Source organism: Apaloderma vittatum, unplaced genomic scaffold (assembly GCF_000703405.1).
Source record: "Apaloderma vittatum isolate BGI_N311 unplaced genomic scaffold, ASM70340v1 scaffold9662, whole genome shotgun sequence".
Classification (NCBI taxonomy): domain Eukaryota; kingdom Metazoa; phylum Chordata; class Aves; order Trogoniformes; family Trogonidae; genus Apaloderma; species Apaloderma vittatum.
In genome coordinates, this window is record NW_009703053.1 from 8,107 (window position 1) to 25,089 (window position 16,983).

Below are 16,983 nucleotides of genomic sequence, written 5' to 3' on the forward strand. Positions count from 1 at the left end.
CCCAGCTGGCGTCTCGGCCTCTGCGGCTACAGCCTCTTGCATCAGAACTCTGCTGCCAAAACACCCGGTTCCTCAGCCTGCCCCGACCCCCAGCACACCGGTTCCAGAGACGCTCCCGCGGGCTAATCCAGTAGGAAATATGCTGGCAAGTTCTGTAATTATTTGTAGGATGGCCGGCTACTGCAGACTGTGCCCTGGCGCTGCCAAGCCAGAGTGATTCACAGGAGAAATAGGTAATTAAAGGAAAGAAACAATTTACTTGGTTTATTTTGAGCTGAACATCACACCAAATTAAATTAAAAATATTTCTCTGCGTTTCCCTGCACTCCTATTTGCTGCCTGGCTGCTCCTGACCCTTGCAGAGCCTCACGCTGTGCCAGCTCCTCATCCTCGTGCCACCCTTCACCCCCGGGTGCCCGGGAACAGACCCCTGCCCTGGGCTGAGGGTGCTCACCCCGCATTGACATGTGCCCCGCTCGGGGGGATGGCAGCGTTCCATCCCAGTTAGCACCCAGCAGTGGCTGGAGAGACTGGGGACGGGATAACGGGGATTACGAGGCAGCATTTCGTGAGGGAGCTGCAGGGCCAGGTGATGTTCTGGAGAGGAAGGTTGCTTTGGTTTTCTTCTCATCCAGTCGGTTTGCTCATCTCCTAACTCCTGACCGTCTCAGATTTTCCCAGTCTCCTGTTCTCTGCCCACTCCAGTCTGCATTCCTCCCCTATTGCCAAAACAGATTTTAATTACGTACTGGAGAGCCTCTCCGATGCATTTTCAGCTCTGCCAGGGAGCTCTGGAGCCGCTCTGCTCGCCTGCAGGTGATGCCTTCTGCTATTCCCCAGCCCTATTACTCGCTTGCGCTTCATGGTCTAAAGGGAAGCGCTGTCTGTACTGTGTTACCTTGTGACACACAGATGAATCATTTCACCCATAAAAGGTCTACACAGCAGCAGTGCCCCGAACAGCCAGCAAGAACCGCAGGCTCCTCCTGTGTTAGATGGAGCTGGCTTGGAAGCGTTTGCACTGAGCCCTGAAAGGGGAATATTTCAAAACGCTCTGCCTTCATTAATCTCCTAGCTTTTTAGAAATTTTATGAGGTAATCTACTTACAGACTTGCCTTCAACCAGAAAGCATTACAAGGCAGAAATAAATAATATTCCTTTTCCTATTCTCCTAGGCTGTTGGTTTGACCGAATTTGCTCAATGATCTTCCCTTCCTCAACGCTGTCATTATTATTATTATTATCTTGGTAAAGTATTTACGCTTCTTTGCTCCTTGCTAAAATCACGCAAATCCACTAGTAGGAACACAACATACTGAAAAATTAACACCTCAATAGAAACTCTGCTCATCCTACTGCTAGGATGTGGATCCAACCCAGCTGCCTTCAGCTGGGCTTCACGCAGAACGCTTCAAAGGCAGCCTCTCCCGTCCTCGTGCTGGGCTGGCTGCACGCAGCAGCACAGCGACTCCTTCCTGACCTGCCCAGAAGCAGAAGCTCTAATTATTTTCATTTGCATCAAGAGAAATATTTTTGGAGCTATAAACACAGCCAGTGCTTTAAAAAAAAATCCAACCACCAGGAGGGTTCCCAGGGTGATCTGGGAGGCAGCTCTCATCACTGTAGGTTGGGAGATCTCATCTGACTCACGAGCGCTGCGAGGAACCGGGGGAGCGTCTCTGACGGGGGTGTGCAATCAAGGGAAGGATTCAATCAGCCGCCGTGACACTGCCAGCACCGTCAAGAAGACTTGGCAGGCAGCACAATGCCTTCAAATATCAATTTGTTACCTCCTCTGAAAGCAGGTTAAAGCGCTAACTCAGCGCTGATCTTCACCTGGGAGCTGAGAGCTGCGGCCACGGCTGCACCCCAGGCTCGGACCCTGCTGCCAGAGAAACCTTCTGGCACGTGAACACCGGTGACTCTGACAGTCACCAGGGCTCGGGTGATGGTCTCCACCCCGCGGAGCACCCCGCAGCTTAGAGCAGAACCTCTCTAGGCAAGACTCTGTACATACCTAAGGCATCTTGCAAGTATTTCTGCCCCACCAGCTTCAGGTATTCTTCGATTGCTTTGGTGGCCAGTGTGTTCTCCCTGAAAATGAGATGCTCATTCTCACCACAGCGATCAACTTCAGACATCATCAGGTCAGTCAAGAAATCCTGGAAAGCAAAGCCCATGGTGGGTCACCACGCACTGACACACGCAGCCTCCCCTTCTCCAGGGAGGTCTCGCCTTCTTAAGACACAAGAGGGACTGGAGGTGCTGCAGACGATGCTGTGCGCACCTCACAGCCAGCCCGACCTCCCTCCTGTTCCTCCAACCTCCCAGAGACAAGAGGAGTAACAAACCTCTGGACAGTCACAACTTTTTGCAACCCAAAAAAATGATTCACTTCAGGCCTGCACCACATTTTGCCTCTCCATCACTGCTGGCTTTTGGCTGGGTCTCGTATCAGCTTCCTATTTTGTGTGTGAAACATGTTTCCTCACTGTTAAATGTGGCTGCGCTTGGTGTCTCACTGCACTGGTTGCAAAACAAGGGAATACTTGTGTGCCATGAGCTGTACCCCACAGTTATCAGCTGAGAATCAAGCCTGCAATATGCATCAAGATGCTCAAACGTCCTATTTCCTCAGCGTTCATGAAAATAAACAGCACCGCCGCAGCGCACGTTTTGGGCAATTTCATAATCCTCTCTGCTGCAGAGCAATGGAAGGGGTGAGCAGGAGCAGACCGTGTGCTGACAGCTGCCCTGTGCATCAGTGCAGGCCACTGAACTGAGAATTCCGAAAGAAAAACAGCACTTCAGGCCGAGCTCCAGCTCTGCTTCAGCAGCCGCGTTAACTGATCGCAGAGGGTCACGTAGCTCCCCGTGCATTCTGCAGAAAATCCACTACGTGGTGTAATATTTAGCGTGCTGTAGCTTGCAATAATGCAGGAGAAATGCCGTGCGGTTTTTAATGCTAATGCATATTCAGCTTCCGTTCTCTGCGCTGCTAATGGGAAAAGCAGTTCTGGGCCCCTGCCCAGCTCCCGGCCACACTGGGTGCTGAAAGGTTCAACCTCCTCCCACCCAGCACCACTCACCTGGGGGACACAGGCAAACCGTGAAAATCACACGCATTAAACCTCTTATTGCTCCCCCACGCAGGAGACAGAGCAATGCTGACATACAAATTCACGTCCGCAACCAAGGGCACCTTCTTAAAACTGCCTTCCTCTAAAAGAAAATAATCTGCTCGGTAATAACCTTTCCCTAAGAAACTCTCCTTCAGGCGTTCCAACCGTGCCAGACGTACCCGTTCCTGGCAGGGGCAGCAGGAGCAGCCCAGGGCTGCCATGCAGAGACCCAGCTCCCGTCCTTGGCACCTCCAAGGCACCAACGCCCCGATCTCTCCCACCTTCCCATAAGACTGGGACCAACATGCTGCCGTGACCTTCCCAGAAAAGCCTTCAAAAAGCCCAGAGGAGGAGCTCTGGGGGGCGAAAAAAAAAGTCACCACCATTATTTCTTTTAGCTAGAAGATCGTCTTGCACAGCTCCCACCACGTCTGCAATGCTCCGGCAGCTGCAAAGGCAAAAATCCCTCCTGGAAGCAAAGCACGTGCCTCCCCCACTATTTTCTCTCATTTTGCCCCTTTTATCAACCAAGCTAGAATGAAACTTTAAACCTCTGCTCAAATCCCGTTAGCTGCTATCTGGGTAACTCCATCACCTTTATCTTCCTGGGTCTCTCCCAGGGTACGTTTCAATTCCAAGCCACAGCTCAGGCTGACACAAGGTGCTGATTCTTAATTAGCAGCCGCTGACCTTGGCTTTGCTTGATTCTCTTTCCTGTCACTTTCCCAACATACTAATTATCTCAGGAACACCGAGTTTTACAGCTTCTCTTAGCCAAGCATTTGCTTTTTTTCCCCTTCTTGTCGGCTGGGGACTGGCTGCCATGGGATGCGGGGCCAAGCCACGACCGGTGAAAACCCAGGGGCCAAGTTTCAGCCAGCGCTGATGTGAATTTTGATGATTTTAGCTGATCTGCAGAATTCACTAGAATTTCAAATGAGGCAACACTCCTCCATGGAACTCCACACAAAGCCAGAAAAGATCCCCCTGAAACCTTCGCTGCGGTCGCAATTCCCCGTGGAGCACCCGCAGCTCGACAGGCTCAGAAAACCGATCCCTTGTCTCCGAAGTGGGAAGGAAAGCTGCTGAAATCCCAAAGAGATCCATTATGGTGCAGCACCCAAAGCTGGGCACAAAGCAGCAGGATCTGACCGGGGGATGGAGGCGAGAGCCAGGACACCCAAGGGCATCCCCCAAGCCAGGGCTTCTCGCCGTCCCCAGCCTGTCCAGCCCCCCTGGCTGCAGGAGGCATCTTGCCAGGATGTAGGAACAGGCTCAGAGATGCAACGGGGATCAAAAACCCCACAGTCAGTGTCCTCGAGCGAGTTCCTCTGCAGAAACCACTCTCAGCAGCCCAGCCAGCCACTGGGAAGGAGCCTCATCTGCAGGTCAGTTCCCATGACATCTCGCTGATTTCTGTCCCAGGGCCATCATCTGGATCTTGCCTTCCCTCTACACAAAAAAAAGGCTCTGGATCACGCGTCTGGTATCTCTGCCTTAAGTACGCCAGCAGCCAGCACTCAGAAGACACAAATGGAATGCAAATACTCGCTGAATCCCTCCGGGGGCCTCACTCACCCACATACAAGGCCCTGAATAAAATGCAATAACTAAAGCCAATAAAACTCCCTGTTTCTGAGCAGCAGAGATCAGCAGGGGGTTGTTTTTAGTTAGGGCCCCTGGCAATGGAAGAAAATAAGATGCTTTATTTCATTACATGGGAGTTGAGAGGGGAAGGAAAAGGTCTTCAGTAAAAATTAAGGGCTGTGGCAGCCTTCTTCAGACTGGCTCCTGTGTTTATTTTAAAGATATTTGCTCCAGACTGGACACAGCTGAACCTGTGCAACTTCCCTCACTGCCCATGTGCTGGTGAAGAAGAGCAATTCATAAACAAATAAATTCAGAGCACAGCAGCGCTGGTTTCCAGCACTTCAAACAAACCAAGCGTGAGCCCACAGCAGCGTGTGCTGTTCTACAGCAGCTCCTCCAGTCTTCTAGAAACGCAAGCAGAGGTTTTGCTGCCGGAGTGGCGGCTGGGTCCCCACCGCAGGCGAGTGCAGGCACAGTCCTCAGCACCAGCTCAGGGCTCAAACACGTCACCACGACGTACCTCTGGTGCTGCAGCTCCCTGCCCCACAGCCTCAGCATCCTTCTGCACGGGGTGGCTTGAACCCGGGTGAGCCCATGCCCCTCGCTCTGTCCCATCCTGATTTACCTGTAGCCTAAAAACATTCTCATTTCCCCCAGGTCTTCATCCGCTGAGCTTCAGACACTGCTCCCCCTGCCCCACCTCGGTGAACTCATCCTCCTCTCTCAAACCACAACTAAACAGCATCTTATGGGGGGCGAGGAAACGTTTCCTGAGCCCTGCCTGGTCCCTCGCACATGCGACAATTCAGGATGTCTGACTAAGCAAGGCATCTCGCGGCAGGATGCTTCATCACTGCCACGGAGGATCCCCCAAACCTTTGCCTTGGGAAGCTGGAAGGGCAAGATGGACGCAGGGGTGATGCTCTGGCAACGAGTGCGCTGCAGCCCTGGGCTGCTCTGCCCCATGTCCTGGTGGACAAACCTTGAAAGCTACTGCTGGCATCCACATCAGCACCGGCCCAGGGCTCATTGAAAAGTCAAGTTCACCAAAGGAAAAACCAACACTTGCTCTAGAAAACAATCCTTCGTTGCCCATGTCAACAGGGCCAAGGAAGTGGACAGACTGCATTGCTCAAACCCAAAAAATGGGAAGAAAAGAGCTTCTTCACAGGGCACAAAGCTGGAGCGAAGACAGCTAATTCAGTCTCAGGTCCCATCAACAGCTGCCAGCCCTGCCTGCCCCAAGCACCAGCACCCTCAGCCCCCCACGCCCCACTGGGCTGGGGGCACCGAGCACCCTGGGGTGCTTCAAACTGCCAGCGCCCAGAAAGCCCACCCCACGCTGGCGAGGGGTCTGTCCACACCGAGCATCCCAGTCCCAAAGGGGTTCCGGGTGCCAGTCCCTGTGCCCAGGGGGTGTCACCTGCCCCCTCCAGCTCCCAAGCCCTGCAGGCAGAAGGATGGAGCCAGCTGGGTGCCAGGCACGGCTGCAGCGAGGGCAGGAGGGTTTCCTGGGCAAAGGGAGACAACAAGAAAGAAAACTCTTGCGGGACATATCCTGCCCATGCCCAGGAAGGATTTTGCACCTTGTCCTCTGGCCCCAGCCTCTTGGGGACGCGTCCGCAGCCAGAGCAGGTGGGCTGTGATGGAGAGACCCACAGCCCCGCACACGTCGTTTGGGTCACAGCCCCACAGGCGGGAGCCGATGGCTCCCAACATCGTAACTGACTGATGAGCAGATTGACTTTGAAATAATAAGGTTCTCCACATCACAAGCCTGATTAATAGGATTGACTCAACCTTAAGAGGATTGAATTGATAAAGGTAATAAGATTACTGCTTCTTTCAAAGACTAGCCCAGAGTCCAGCTGGGCTTTTAGGCGAAGGTGCAAAACACCAGGGGTTGGTGGGGCTGGAGCTTACAGGTGGGCGAGTGTCAGGACATGCCTGCACGCCAGAGGATGAGAAATGCAGCACTTGATAGTGCTGAGCTGAGCAAGGAGAGTGGCAAACCAAGGACCCCAACTGCCTGTCCTTGACTCTCCACCACCACATAATTCCTCTGAGGAACTGCACTGGACAATTCTCTGCTGGGAAATGTAAACGTTCCCTCCTTTGATTGCTGGAGCTCATCCAAGGCGGGGGTTAACGCACAGGAATCTGCATCCATCACCTTGCTCACAAAACCTGAAGGATATTACGCTCACACGCAGAGGGGCTGGATCCCACACAGGAGGCTCAGAAACCACCCACCACCCCGAGAGCCCCAACACCGACCCTCTCGGCTGCCACTCACCACCCGTCTCCATCCTTTCAACCGACCCGACTGCTGTGTTCAGAGGGAGCAGGGAAAACAGTGGGGGTGCTCGTAACGCTGATTAAAAGCCTTATTAGCTCAACCGTGGCTGCTATAAAATACAAGCAGGGAGATAAACTCTTTGTAGGGGAAATGATTTGGCTGCTGCCAGCCTCGCCTACAGCTGAACGTCTGCAGCATCCTCACGGCTCCGTGCCCGCAGCCTTCGCGGCGCAGGAACGGGAGTGGGGCTCCCCAAAGGGACCGACCAAGCCCAGCACCTTTCCAGGCCCTGCCACTCATTCCCAGGGTCCCTCTCTGAGCTGAGCTGTCGTTTTTAGGAAGCCCTGCAGGATCTCTGCAGGTTCAGCACAGCTCTGACCAAACACCGAGGAGGGAACGCGGGGAGTCTCCAGCAGGCTCGAACAGGAGGAGTAAATACATCTGCTTAGCTGAAGCAAATCCTTGCAGCATAAACAAACAGGGACACATGTTTATTCTTCACCCCACTCACAACATGATAAATATTTATTTCAAGCGAGCAGCTGGTTAGTTAGAGCTTTGTCTAATGCTGGGTTTGATCTACCAACCATTTGGACAAGAGAGCCTTTTTTCAATACATTTATGGTCATGAACTGAGCTCTGAAATCTCTAAGGCGTCCCTGAAACAAATCTAAGCATGGGAAATATTCTGGAAGCATCGAAAGTCACCATCAGTCTCTCTCTGGGGAGGATGCAGCCTGCCCATCCATCACCACATCACACAGACCACATCAAGCCACGCTAATGGCAGGGGGGAGCGCTCCCCGAAACACCCAGGATGGCAACAGAAACACTTTTAATTATGACCTCGCGTCTCTGTCTACAGGTTGTGAAACACACGAAAACAGCTAGGCATCTCTCCACACCCTTACAGGCAGCACTTTATCCGCGCTCTCTCTGGGAAACTGAAGCACGTGACAAGTCAGGGACAGATGCTGAGCGGCCGCGTGTCTGTGTTCAGCCACAGAACGACATCCCTCTCCAGCCCAGCGACGCCTCCTCCAGCCCCTACTTGCCACAAAAAGAGGCAGCAAACGGCCTCTCGCAGCGCTGGGTGTCTGTCGGACTTTGTGGAGGGCTGGGGCAGCTCCCCCAGCCAGGCTGTGTGCACGCTTACCTTTATCAGACCACCTTCCTCTCCTCTCCACCCCCGTGCCTTGGCGGCTGCTCAGGGGTTTCCAGGCGTGCCCTGGTGCACAGCAAACCCCTGCGCAGCTCCGCGGGACGAAGCTGTTCCCTTTCCCAAAGAGAGATCAAAGGAAGCATGGGCTTTGACTCCAGGGACGACTGTCTGCTTTCATTCTCCATCTTTTAATCTATTGTGACAGGGCTACGAGGCCCAGGAAGAAGCAGGTATTTTAGGAGAAAACTCAGCTACAGCCCTTGTCCACCTTCTGCCTGCAGCTTCACGTGCTCAGCCTCTCCGGCATGAGGGACTCCGGGGTTTAGCAGCTCCAGAGAGCAACGTCTGGCTGGTGGGAGAAGCTCCGTGCTGTAATGGAGCAAAGTGGGGTGTCTGGGGGTCAGGATCAGGGTCTGGGGGTCAGGATCAGGGTCTGGGGGTCAGGATCACCCTCCCGCCACACAGCATTGCCCGCGCAGCACCGCGTCGCGCCTCTCCCGCGCGGGGGCTCTCCGCGAGGACACCCGTACCCAATCAGCCGTGCCTCATTAAGGGATTACACCACAGTTACAGCAAATCGCTACAGGAAAACAGGGCCTGAAACAGTGCAAGAGCAATTAGCTGCTAACGAGTCTTCATAGATAATCTACCGGACACTTGTTTCTCAGACCAACTGTAATTGCTGCTTTAGCGTCAGCTGCAGCAGCCAAGACTCACAAAACTCCCTTTATCAGCAAAATAAATTAGTGGTTGCTGATTGCCACGTCTGCGCTCTTTGGGGCAGGGGAGGGCTCTGAAGAGGTCACTGGAACGAGGACAGGGAACCCACCTCCAGCCTGGGCAAGCATCCGAGGGTCACAGAAGGACAGAGGAACCCATTTTGAACCCTATGTCCAACCCAAACATCCTACTGCGGGCTGGGGGTGTTTCACCTTGTCGAGCTGAACACGCAGGCGTTTGGTGCCGGGTGAGCCTTTGCTCACCATCCAAACCAGACGCAGCTCAGAGCCAGACCACACCTTCCTCAACACACACCAACACATAAGGAGCCACATTACCTACAGACAGAAGAGAAATGAAACCTCACTGCTGCTCTTCCCTCTCTCTGCCTGTCCAACTCCTCCGCAAAGGATGCGCCATCCCCCGGCTCCCATGCTCCAGTAACTCCTGTTGCTCTGACAGCTCCCACGCCCGGTGCTAATGCTGATGGCAGATGACAGGCAGGGAAAGCAGAAGCTGCATTTTAGGGGAAATTCTCCAAGTCTGTTTACTGTTTGCTGTGTAACCCATGTAGAGCCTCCGGGATCTCAAGCGCTGATGCGACACACATCTAGAAACACTCTTGTTCTCTCCAGAGCCTCTACAGCACCCAGGGGAAGAGGGAAAAAGCAGGAGCAGTGACAACAGCTCTCAGCCATGACCACACATGATCCACGGTGACAGAGATCGGCGTGACACTTGAAGCCTTTTGCACCAGAACCCTGTGAGCCACAGACAGGGTCTTTCATGGCAACACCATTCCAGCAAGAGCCCCGGCATCAGTGTCATCGGAGCCACAGTGAAGGGCACCCCCGGTGCGGGGCAGGGGAGAGGTACCTGTGCCCAGAAACCACGTGCTGACGGTGGCCAAAGCCTCAGCACAGGGACTGAGGACACCTACGATGCTCTCTTTCTGTTATTTCATACACTGTGAATCACAAGCCACTTCTGTCCCCACTGAGGGTAACGCAGCCAAGGGGACCAGGACCTGGGTCCTTCCCCGCGCTCCTGGGGTCTGACAGCGCTGCCTGGGATCAGGGAGGCTTTGACCGAGCTATTTTCTCTGCCTCTGTAATAGCAGGCCCACAGCCTCGCAATCTGCTCAGAGAGCTTTGCCTACCTTGAATGAGATCACGAGGCCAAGCCACGTCTCTGTCTGACAGATGGTAACTGCACTAACCCACAACCCTGCCCCGGCCGCCGGCAGCAGCTGCAGAGGACACAGGACCTTGGGATTCGCCCTGGGGTGAGGAGTTCCCATCTCCTCAGCACCGCAAAAGCTTCGGAAATCTCGTTCTTACTCAGCTCCCCCCTGCAGAGTTCAGGGAGACGTTAACAGAGAGAAATGTCGATGCTCTAACTCCCACAGTTCTGACACTGCCCACCACGGCTGGGCCGCCACACCTGGGGACCGAGGATGCGACTCCACGCTCCGTGTGCCGGGACCTCAGCGCCTGCCTGAGCTCTGCTCACACTGCCTGTACCCTCACAGATTGCAACCAGGAGTAAAACCCACTCTCAGTCACCTCCTCCAGCTCCCAGACCTGACAGGGAACACCCAGCCGTGACGGACACTCACACAAAGTGGCCACAAAAACTGAACTTCCCCCACTCACCAGCTGGCCAGCATCAACCCTCCAAGGAGGGCTGCCCTGGGAGCACCCCAGAACCCCTGGGCTTTCCTGCGCTGCTTCCCCGCTTCACAACTCCCTTCCAAAAGCATCTGGACAGACCCTGAAAAGCGAGAGCTGATCCCGAGACACGCGTGCCCTCAGGCAGACTTTGCTCAGCAATTCCCAAGACGCCGCTCGCTCCCGTTCAGCTCCCGCTGCGCCGGGTGCTCCGCGCAGCAGCTCGGGGAGGGAGCGGAGCCGGGAACGTGCAGGGTTCCCACAGGAATACCCAGCACACGCAGCTCAAGCCAGCACTGCTTGCATTTCATCTCTGAAAACCACCTTCCCGCTTACCTCCCCTTGCGCCCGTTCACGAGCCGAGTGCCTTGCCCCCGAGCCTCCAGGAGGAGAGAAAAAGGTCTCAGTTGGTGTGCAGTCCCACCGACCTCTCTGCTAATTAAGCAATTTGCACTGCACATGCTACCAACCCGTCTGTCATTAGAATCAAAACTAGAGTGGATTAATGACGCGACGCCCAGCTGAAGCAGCAATTTCCAAACCCCACCACAGGAACCTGCTCCTGTCGGTCCCCGGTGGGAGGGGACGGACGACAAAGGGTCTCACCTTGGCCTTGCCCGTACTCTGCAGGATGTGCACCAGCGCAGACGCCATCTCCTCCTTGTTCTTCACGCTCAGCGAGGGCTCGAGCACCGAGCACAGCACCATGTAATTGTTAGTGATGTACTCGGCAAACTCTTTGTACATCTCCATGGGAAGGATGCTCATGCTCTGGTAGCGCGACTTGATGCGGATCATGGGCCCCGGGGACTTGCCCTTCCCCGGGTTGGGGCTGACCACCGGGTACCATTTCTCTACAAATTGCCGGCCCGTGACAGAGCTGACAGGGATGTTCACTTGTCCAATGAAATTGGTCTTGTCCTTCTTTTTCTTCTTGTCAGTCTCTTTGTATAAGTGCACCGTGATGTTTTTGAGCGATGGGAGGTTATTAAATTCAAAGTGCTCCCCCCAAAATACATTATCAGTTTTCAATTTACAGGTAGTTCGTGCATAAAGAACATCGTCCAGGCATAATTCACACAAGTACTTTTTCTTAGCTGGCAGGTCCTTGGCTTCAATAATCCATAACTTTAACATATTCTCTACCCTTCTGCTGTTGTCCTGGAAAAAAGATGCAAAGAAAAAAAGGTCAACAAAAAATCCCACAAAGCCAAGCACAACAAAACTGGAGATATGAGTTAATTATTTCGGATGTGCTAAATGAGCAGAGGCTTAATTACATTTTATTTTAAGGAAATACTGGCTCTCAGGAATTTGCATAATAACACTACTTATGATAATTTTCCAAAATATCACCGTGCTCTCCATGTCTGTTGGTGCCAATTAATATATGGAACAAGAAAGATAAAACCCCTCCAAATCATAAATGTACCTTTTTCCATTCGCTGCCAAGAGGGCCTCAGAAGAAACTGAGAGAATCTCACCAACCACTAATGGCTTTTGCAGAGGAGAAGCTATGTTACAGGTATCTCACAACCACCTCCCCTTTCCGTACAGCTGCTTTACAGCAGTGCTGGAATATATTTTCTTTACTGTAACAGAGCAACAACAAAAGGGACCGGAATGTGGACCCAGGGATCACCTCATCCACGGCTGGAACACGACTACCTCTGGCAGGGAAAGCAGCATTTACAAAACCTCGTGACACTTTAGGGCAGAAGTCCAGAGCACCCAACTAAAACATGGAGAGGAAGCGAGTCCCATGGGAGAGTCATTAGAATCCAGGCACAGAAATTTGGCTTGGGTATCTTTGAAATAACGACAGAGAAAAGGATGCTGGGGATCTTTAAGAGCTCCCCAGTGACGCTGACCTCATCCTGGAAGAACGTCAGGGGCATTTGTTGCAGGAGTGACTCGAAAGATAAAGCACCCGCAGCTGAAAGCAGGAACCTGTTTTGTTTGGAAAGTCCTCACTGAAACAGCAGCCCCGGCTGCCCCTGCTCAGCCCAGGAGCCTGGGTAGGAACGTTCCTGCTGGAAGCCCACAATGGGGTACTGTAGGTTCAGGAAGCGCACACAGGAACTACACAAGAACACGGAATTCTTGATAGAAATATCAAGTCAGATACTGAGAGTTTATTGTCTACGAACTCCAGTGAAGATGGAAAGCTTCATGGCGTGTTTTGAGAGGAGGGCACACTTCCAAACAAATTTCCACTGCATCTCAAAGCCGGAGTGACGTACCCAGCCCCAACTCCCATTCCCAGGACCTTTTCTCATGGCAAGTGTGACCAGGCAAACCTTACACAGCTCTTTCAGATCGTTACTACCAGGCTGCTGCACTCGGAAAGCACCGGAGTCGCTGAATTCCACACGCAGGAACACGCTGCTCGAGGCAAAGGCCACCTCTCCCCTCGGCTGCTCCCGTTCTGAAAGACATCTTTTGTGCCGGCACTTGGCGCTGCGCTGGGAACAATCAACTCCGACACAGAGGGCTCCTTTAGCCGGGACCTAACTTCTACCCACAATTACGTGGCTCTGGTGCCAAGGATGAATCCACAGGAGCCCATCATTAGTGTCTTCTCTGATCATCAGAAAACAAGACTTGTTGATTGAACTCATCAGTTGTGAAATCCTGCAGCTGATTAGTCCTGATCAATCTTGGTTAGCTAACTCCAGTGCAGAGAGGGAGAAGCAGCTGCAGATTTTATTTTAGGACCTACTCAGTCTTAGGGGGCCCTAAAACCACATATTGGGTGTCCGTGTGTTTGAGTGAGGAGAAGGATTTGTTTCTGCAGGTCCCAGAGGGGACAGATGACTTTGCAACCTCGACTGACTGGAGAAGGGAAAGCTAAGTTCCGCTCTCACCCCAGAGAACGTATCTGCACCTGAGTTTCTCCATCACTTGCAGACTCTGCAAGCACTGCCAGAGTCAGAAGTGTGATACCTGAACTCCTCATTTTAACTCTGCTGGCAGCTACCTGTCCCAGTGCTTTTTGGGAGGTGGGATGTCCTAGGTAAGGGGCACATAACATCAGTGACAGAGCAAGACTGAGGATTCTTCAGGTCTGACGAACTCTTAGCAACAGCTGAAGCAGCACGCGATGAGAAAGAGGGGACGAAATAATTGGCACTTGCCTGTAAATATAATTGTGGAAGAAAGCAATATGGAAAAAGGCTGACCCACAGTTACACTTACTCAGTGAAATGACAATACGTCCCCTGCTGCTACTATGCACTGGGCTATAAAATGTAATAACAGGGAACTGAACTATAACAGAGGCAATTCCTCAAAGCCACTACCTTATTTGGGTGCACGGCACGCCGCAGGTTTTCCATCCATTTATCTCGCTCTGCTGCAGAACGACACGAGAAGCACTTACTTCCTGATGAAGTCGTCACCTACAGGGAAAGGAACAGGATTATGTCTTGGCCAGTACACTGCAGAGTGAGATTTGGGGGGAGAAGGGGAGTTAGGAAAGATGCTAGTGGATTATTATTATTTTTTTTTTTTTAAGTAAACAGCTTTACCCAAGCATGAAGCAACAGCCCCTAAGGCTAGCGGAAAAACAGGGCGACGTTGCATGTCACAGAAATAATCATGGAAGCAAATTCCAATTACTTCTCCTCTTCCACACCAGAAAACACTAGATAATAGGCCCCTGTGCATGCGACGCTTTAAACCACCAAGTTCTACAACTGAGAGAGTGCAAATCCTTAGATGAACTAAGGATAAATTGCAACTGCTTGGCATTCCTCCAGGTTCAGCCCAAAGCTCGTGACAGTAACAACCCACTCCTTGTCTCCAGCAGAACGTCAGGCCTGGAAGGGCTGGTGTCCAACCTTGCCCCTTCGTGTCCTGTTGCTTCTGAAGACCGTGGTGTGAAGGCCATGGGGACAAAGACATCCAGCCCACTCCTGGCAGCAGTGAGGGGAATGTCCTGAAGCGACCACAGGAACCACTGGAGCAACCACAGCTTCGCTTCTGCCAGTCTCAAGCTGCAGAATTATTTCTGAGTACTTTATCATCGCGCAGTGTTTGTGTTTACACGCTGCTCACTGAGTTATCTGCTTCTGGGAGACACAATCTCCGGTAATTTCATGTATCTCCCAGCAGCCTAACCTGTTCTTACAGCCGAGCTGGCACTCGCTAACATTTGTCATTAGCTAACCTCAAGGATGAGCTGAACGCAGCCCTTCCTTTGAACACAGACGTCTTCTCACCAGGACAAAATGAGAAGAGGCTTATCCCGCCTTTACACGGGAAATGCAAGAAACCTTCCAACCCTTCGTAGCCCAGAAGCTCTCTCCTTCAGACAGACACTCTTCCCTATCCTTACACACTTTTACCCTCTGCCCTGTAAATCTGTACATTCTTCCGAGCACGAGTTATCTTCTGTTTCCAAGAAAAGAAGACTCCATGTGAGTAGGCACAGCAGTACGATCTTTTCAGCACCCTTTCACACTTCAGTGGACTTCCAGCTTCTTCAACATTTCCCACTGCAAACCTGGCCTGCTTCACCTCCTGTTGGCTGCTGCAGATGCTCAGGAGAGCCTCCGTCCCTGAACCTTCACAGAGGGACTTCTGGTGGCACAAAAGATGCAACGCTTGCAAGACTGTGCCTGCGGTGCGTGATCCCTGCACCTCGCTCGGCCCCAGGGTTCCGCAGTTCTGCATCTTGATCCTTCACTCAGTACAAGCTCCTGCAACAGCATTCGAGGCGAGCACAGCCACACACCTGACTGGAAAGGGCACCTGAAGAGAAGCAACACATGGCTGTGTCCCTGCTGCACCATCTTAATGCTGGATTACAAATACAAAGATCCTGACGTGAATTTCCAAGGCTTTGAAACGGTTCTTCAGGCAGGAACCTAACAATGCAGAACTTGAGCCCTGTCTTATTTGGCCCACCTAATTCAGCTGCAAAGCTCATAATCATCCACGTTCAAGTCCAGAACACTGAAGTCCTGGCACTCGTGGGACAGCCACACTGCCCTGCGGGTGTTACGGCCACAGCGCACCCCACAGTGGGAAAAACCCTCCCACGGACCTGCTGACAAAATCCAGCCCCCACCGACTGCTGAAAAGTCAGCTAATAAAGGTGGAAGAGGTCAAATTCACCTTTCAATAAACTATACCATTAGTCCACAGCCTCCAAGGCCATTTCTCACCCAGGTTTTCGTTTAGCTCTTTTGTTTTGATGGGAGTCTGGTGTACCAGTGCTCTCAGATCTAGAGAATTCGACAGGAAACTTCTAAAAGAGAATGATGACTCCTTCGTTGCTCTTGAAAGACGTTCTCTTAAGGACAAGTTCTCCTTGGTGACATTCATGGATCCCACAGCTGCCATGGATTCATATCCAAGTAAATAAGCACATGTAAGCTACAGTAAATGTAGCTGTCCTTCTATTGAACCTCTTATATAAGTGCCAGTTCTTTACCAGCTCTCTGTTAGGTTGGTTATCAAATATATTTTCGTGCCATGCTTAAATCAACATAAATTCATTGAGTTATCATGGTAAAATTTATGATTCGATTCCAAAACAATTACTGATTAACTAATCACTAAAAACCTAAAAACCCTGCAACTGTCATACTTGGCAGAAGGGGAAAATCCTCGTGTGTCAGATATGAAGCCCCCTTGATCTGGTGGGAGTTGAAGGTCATATCTACCGTGTGTGACCAAAATGTAATTTTTGCCAGATCTGCAAGAACATCCCAGCTTTGAGCTCTGACTTAAACATCACACAGCATTAATGATCTTCAGGAGATATTAATTATCCTGATAAAGAGAGTGTTCTGGTCTCATCAATATTTTGGATATACTAGAATACTATTAATGTACAGGATAAACTCAATTAATAAAACCCATTAATTTCTAAAACGTTACTTATTCACATTCATTATCCACAGTCCTCGGATGGGTGATCTCTTAAGTCAGATGGAATCTCGTCATTTGAAGAACGTCTTGGGTACGGCACGGCTTCCGCAAAGGGTGCTTGAAGGAATCTCGCTGGAGTCACAACGTAAGATGATAATCGAGTTACTGAGGCTGCTCCACTCAAAGCATTCAAAAGATTTCACAAGGAAAATCAAGGCTGGAGGTGGTAAATCCCAACTCCCAAGCACAGAAGGGCAAAGCAGCGCTGCAGGGCCAGCCGCCGCACCAGGACGGCTGCTCGGGGCCGCGCGAGCATCGGCCCGCGATTGCACAGCTGGACTAAATTTAGGGGAGCTAAACTTAGCTCAGCTAAATTCTCCCTTGCTCAGGCAAGGCCAGGATGAGGTGACACGGTTTCAGTTGTGCTGGAGCAACTACAGCTTTCCTTGCCCTGCTCCGTCCCGCAACAGCCCAGGAGAAGACTTTGGGCTGCCGAGACAGGACCGGAGCCCTTCAGGCCTCGCTGCCCTGCCCAGCCC

The 16,983-nt window shown here is 52.0% G+C and overlaps 1 protein-coding gene across 1 annotated transcript in view; it reads right to left on the minus strand.

Moving 5' to 3' along the window:
• The window catches only part of DAB2IP (DAB2 interacting protein), a gene marked incomplete at its 3' end in the record, with an annotated part of 26,717 nt that overhangs the window by 6,899 nt on the left and 2,835 nt on the right, over window positions 1–16,983 (minus strand). Inside the window, exons 2-4 of the mRNA XM_009864467.1 lie at window positions 13,867–13,965; window positions 11,171–11,725; window positions 2,019–2,163 (exon numbers count right to left, since the gene is read on the minus strand). Coding sequence (XP_009862769.1) covers window positions 2,019–2,163; window positions 11,171–11,725; window positions 13,867–13,965 — 799 coding nt within the window. The remainder of the gene's footprint in view (window positions 1–2,018; window positions 2,164–11,170; window positions 11,726–13,866; window positions 13,966–16,983) is intronic.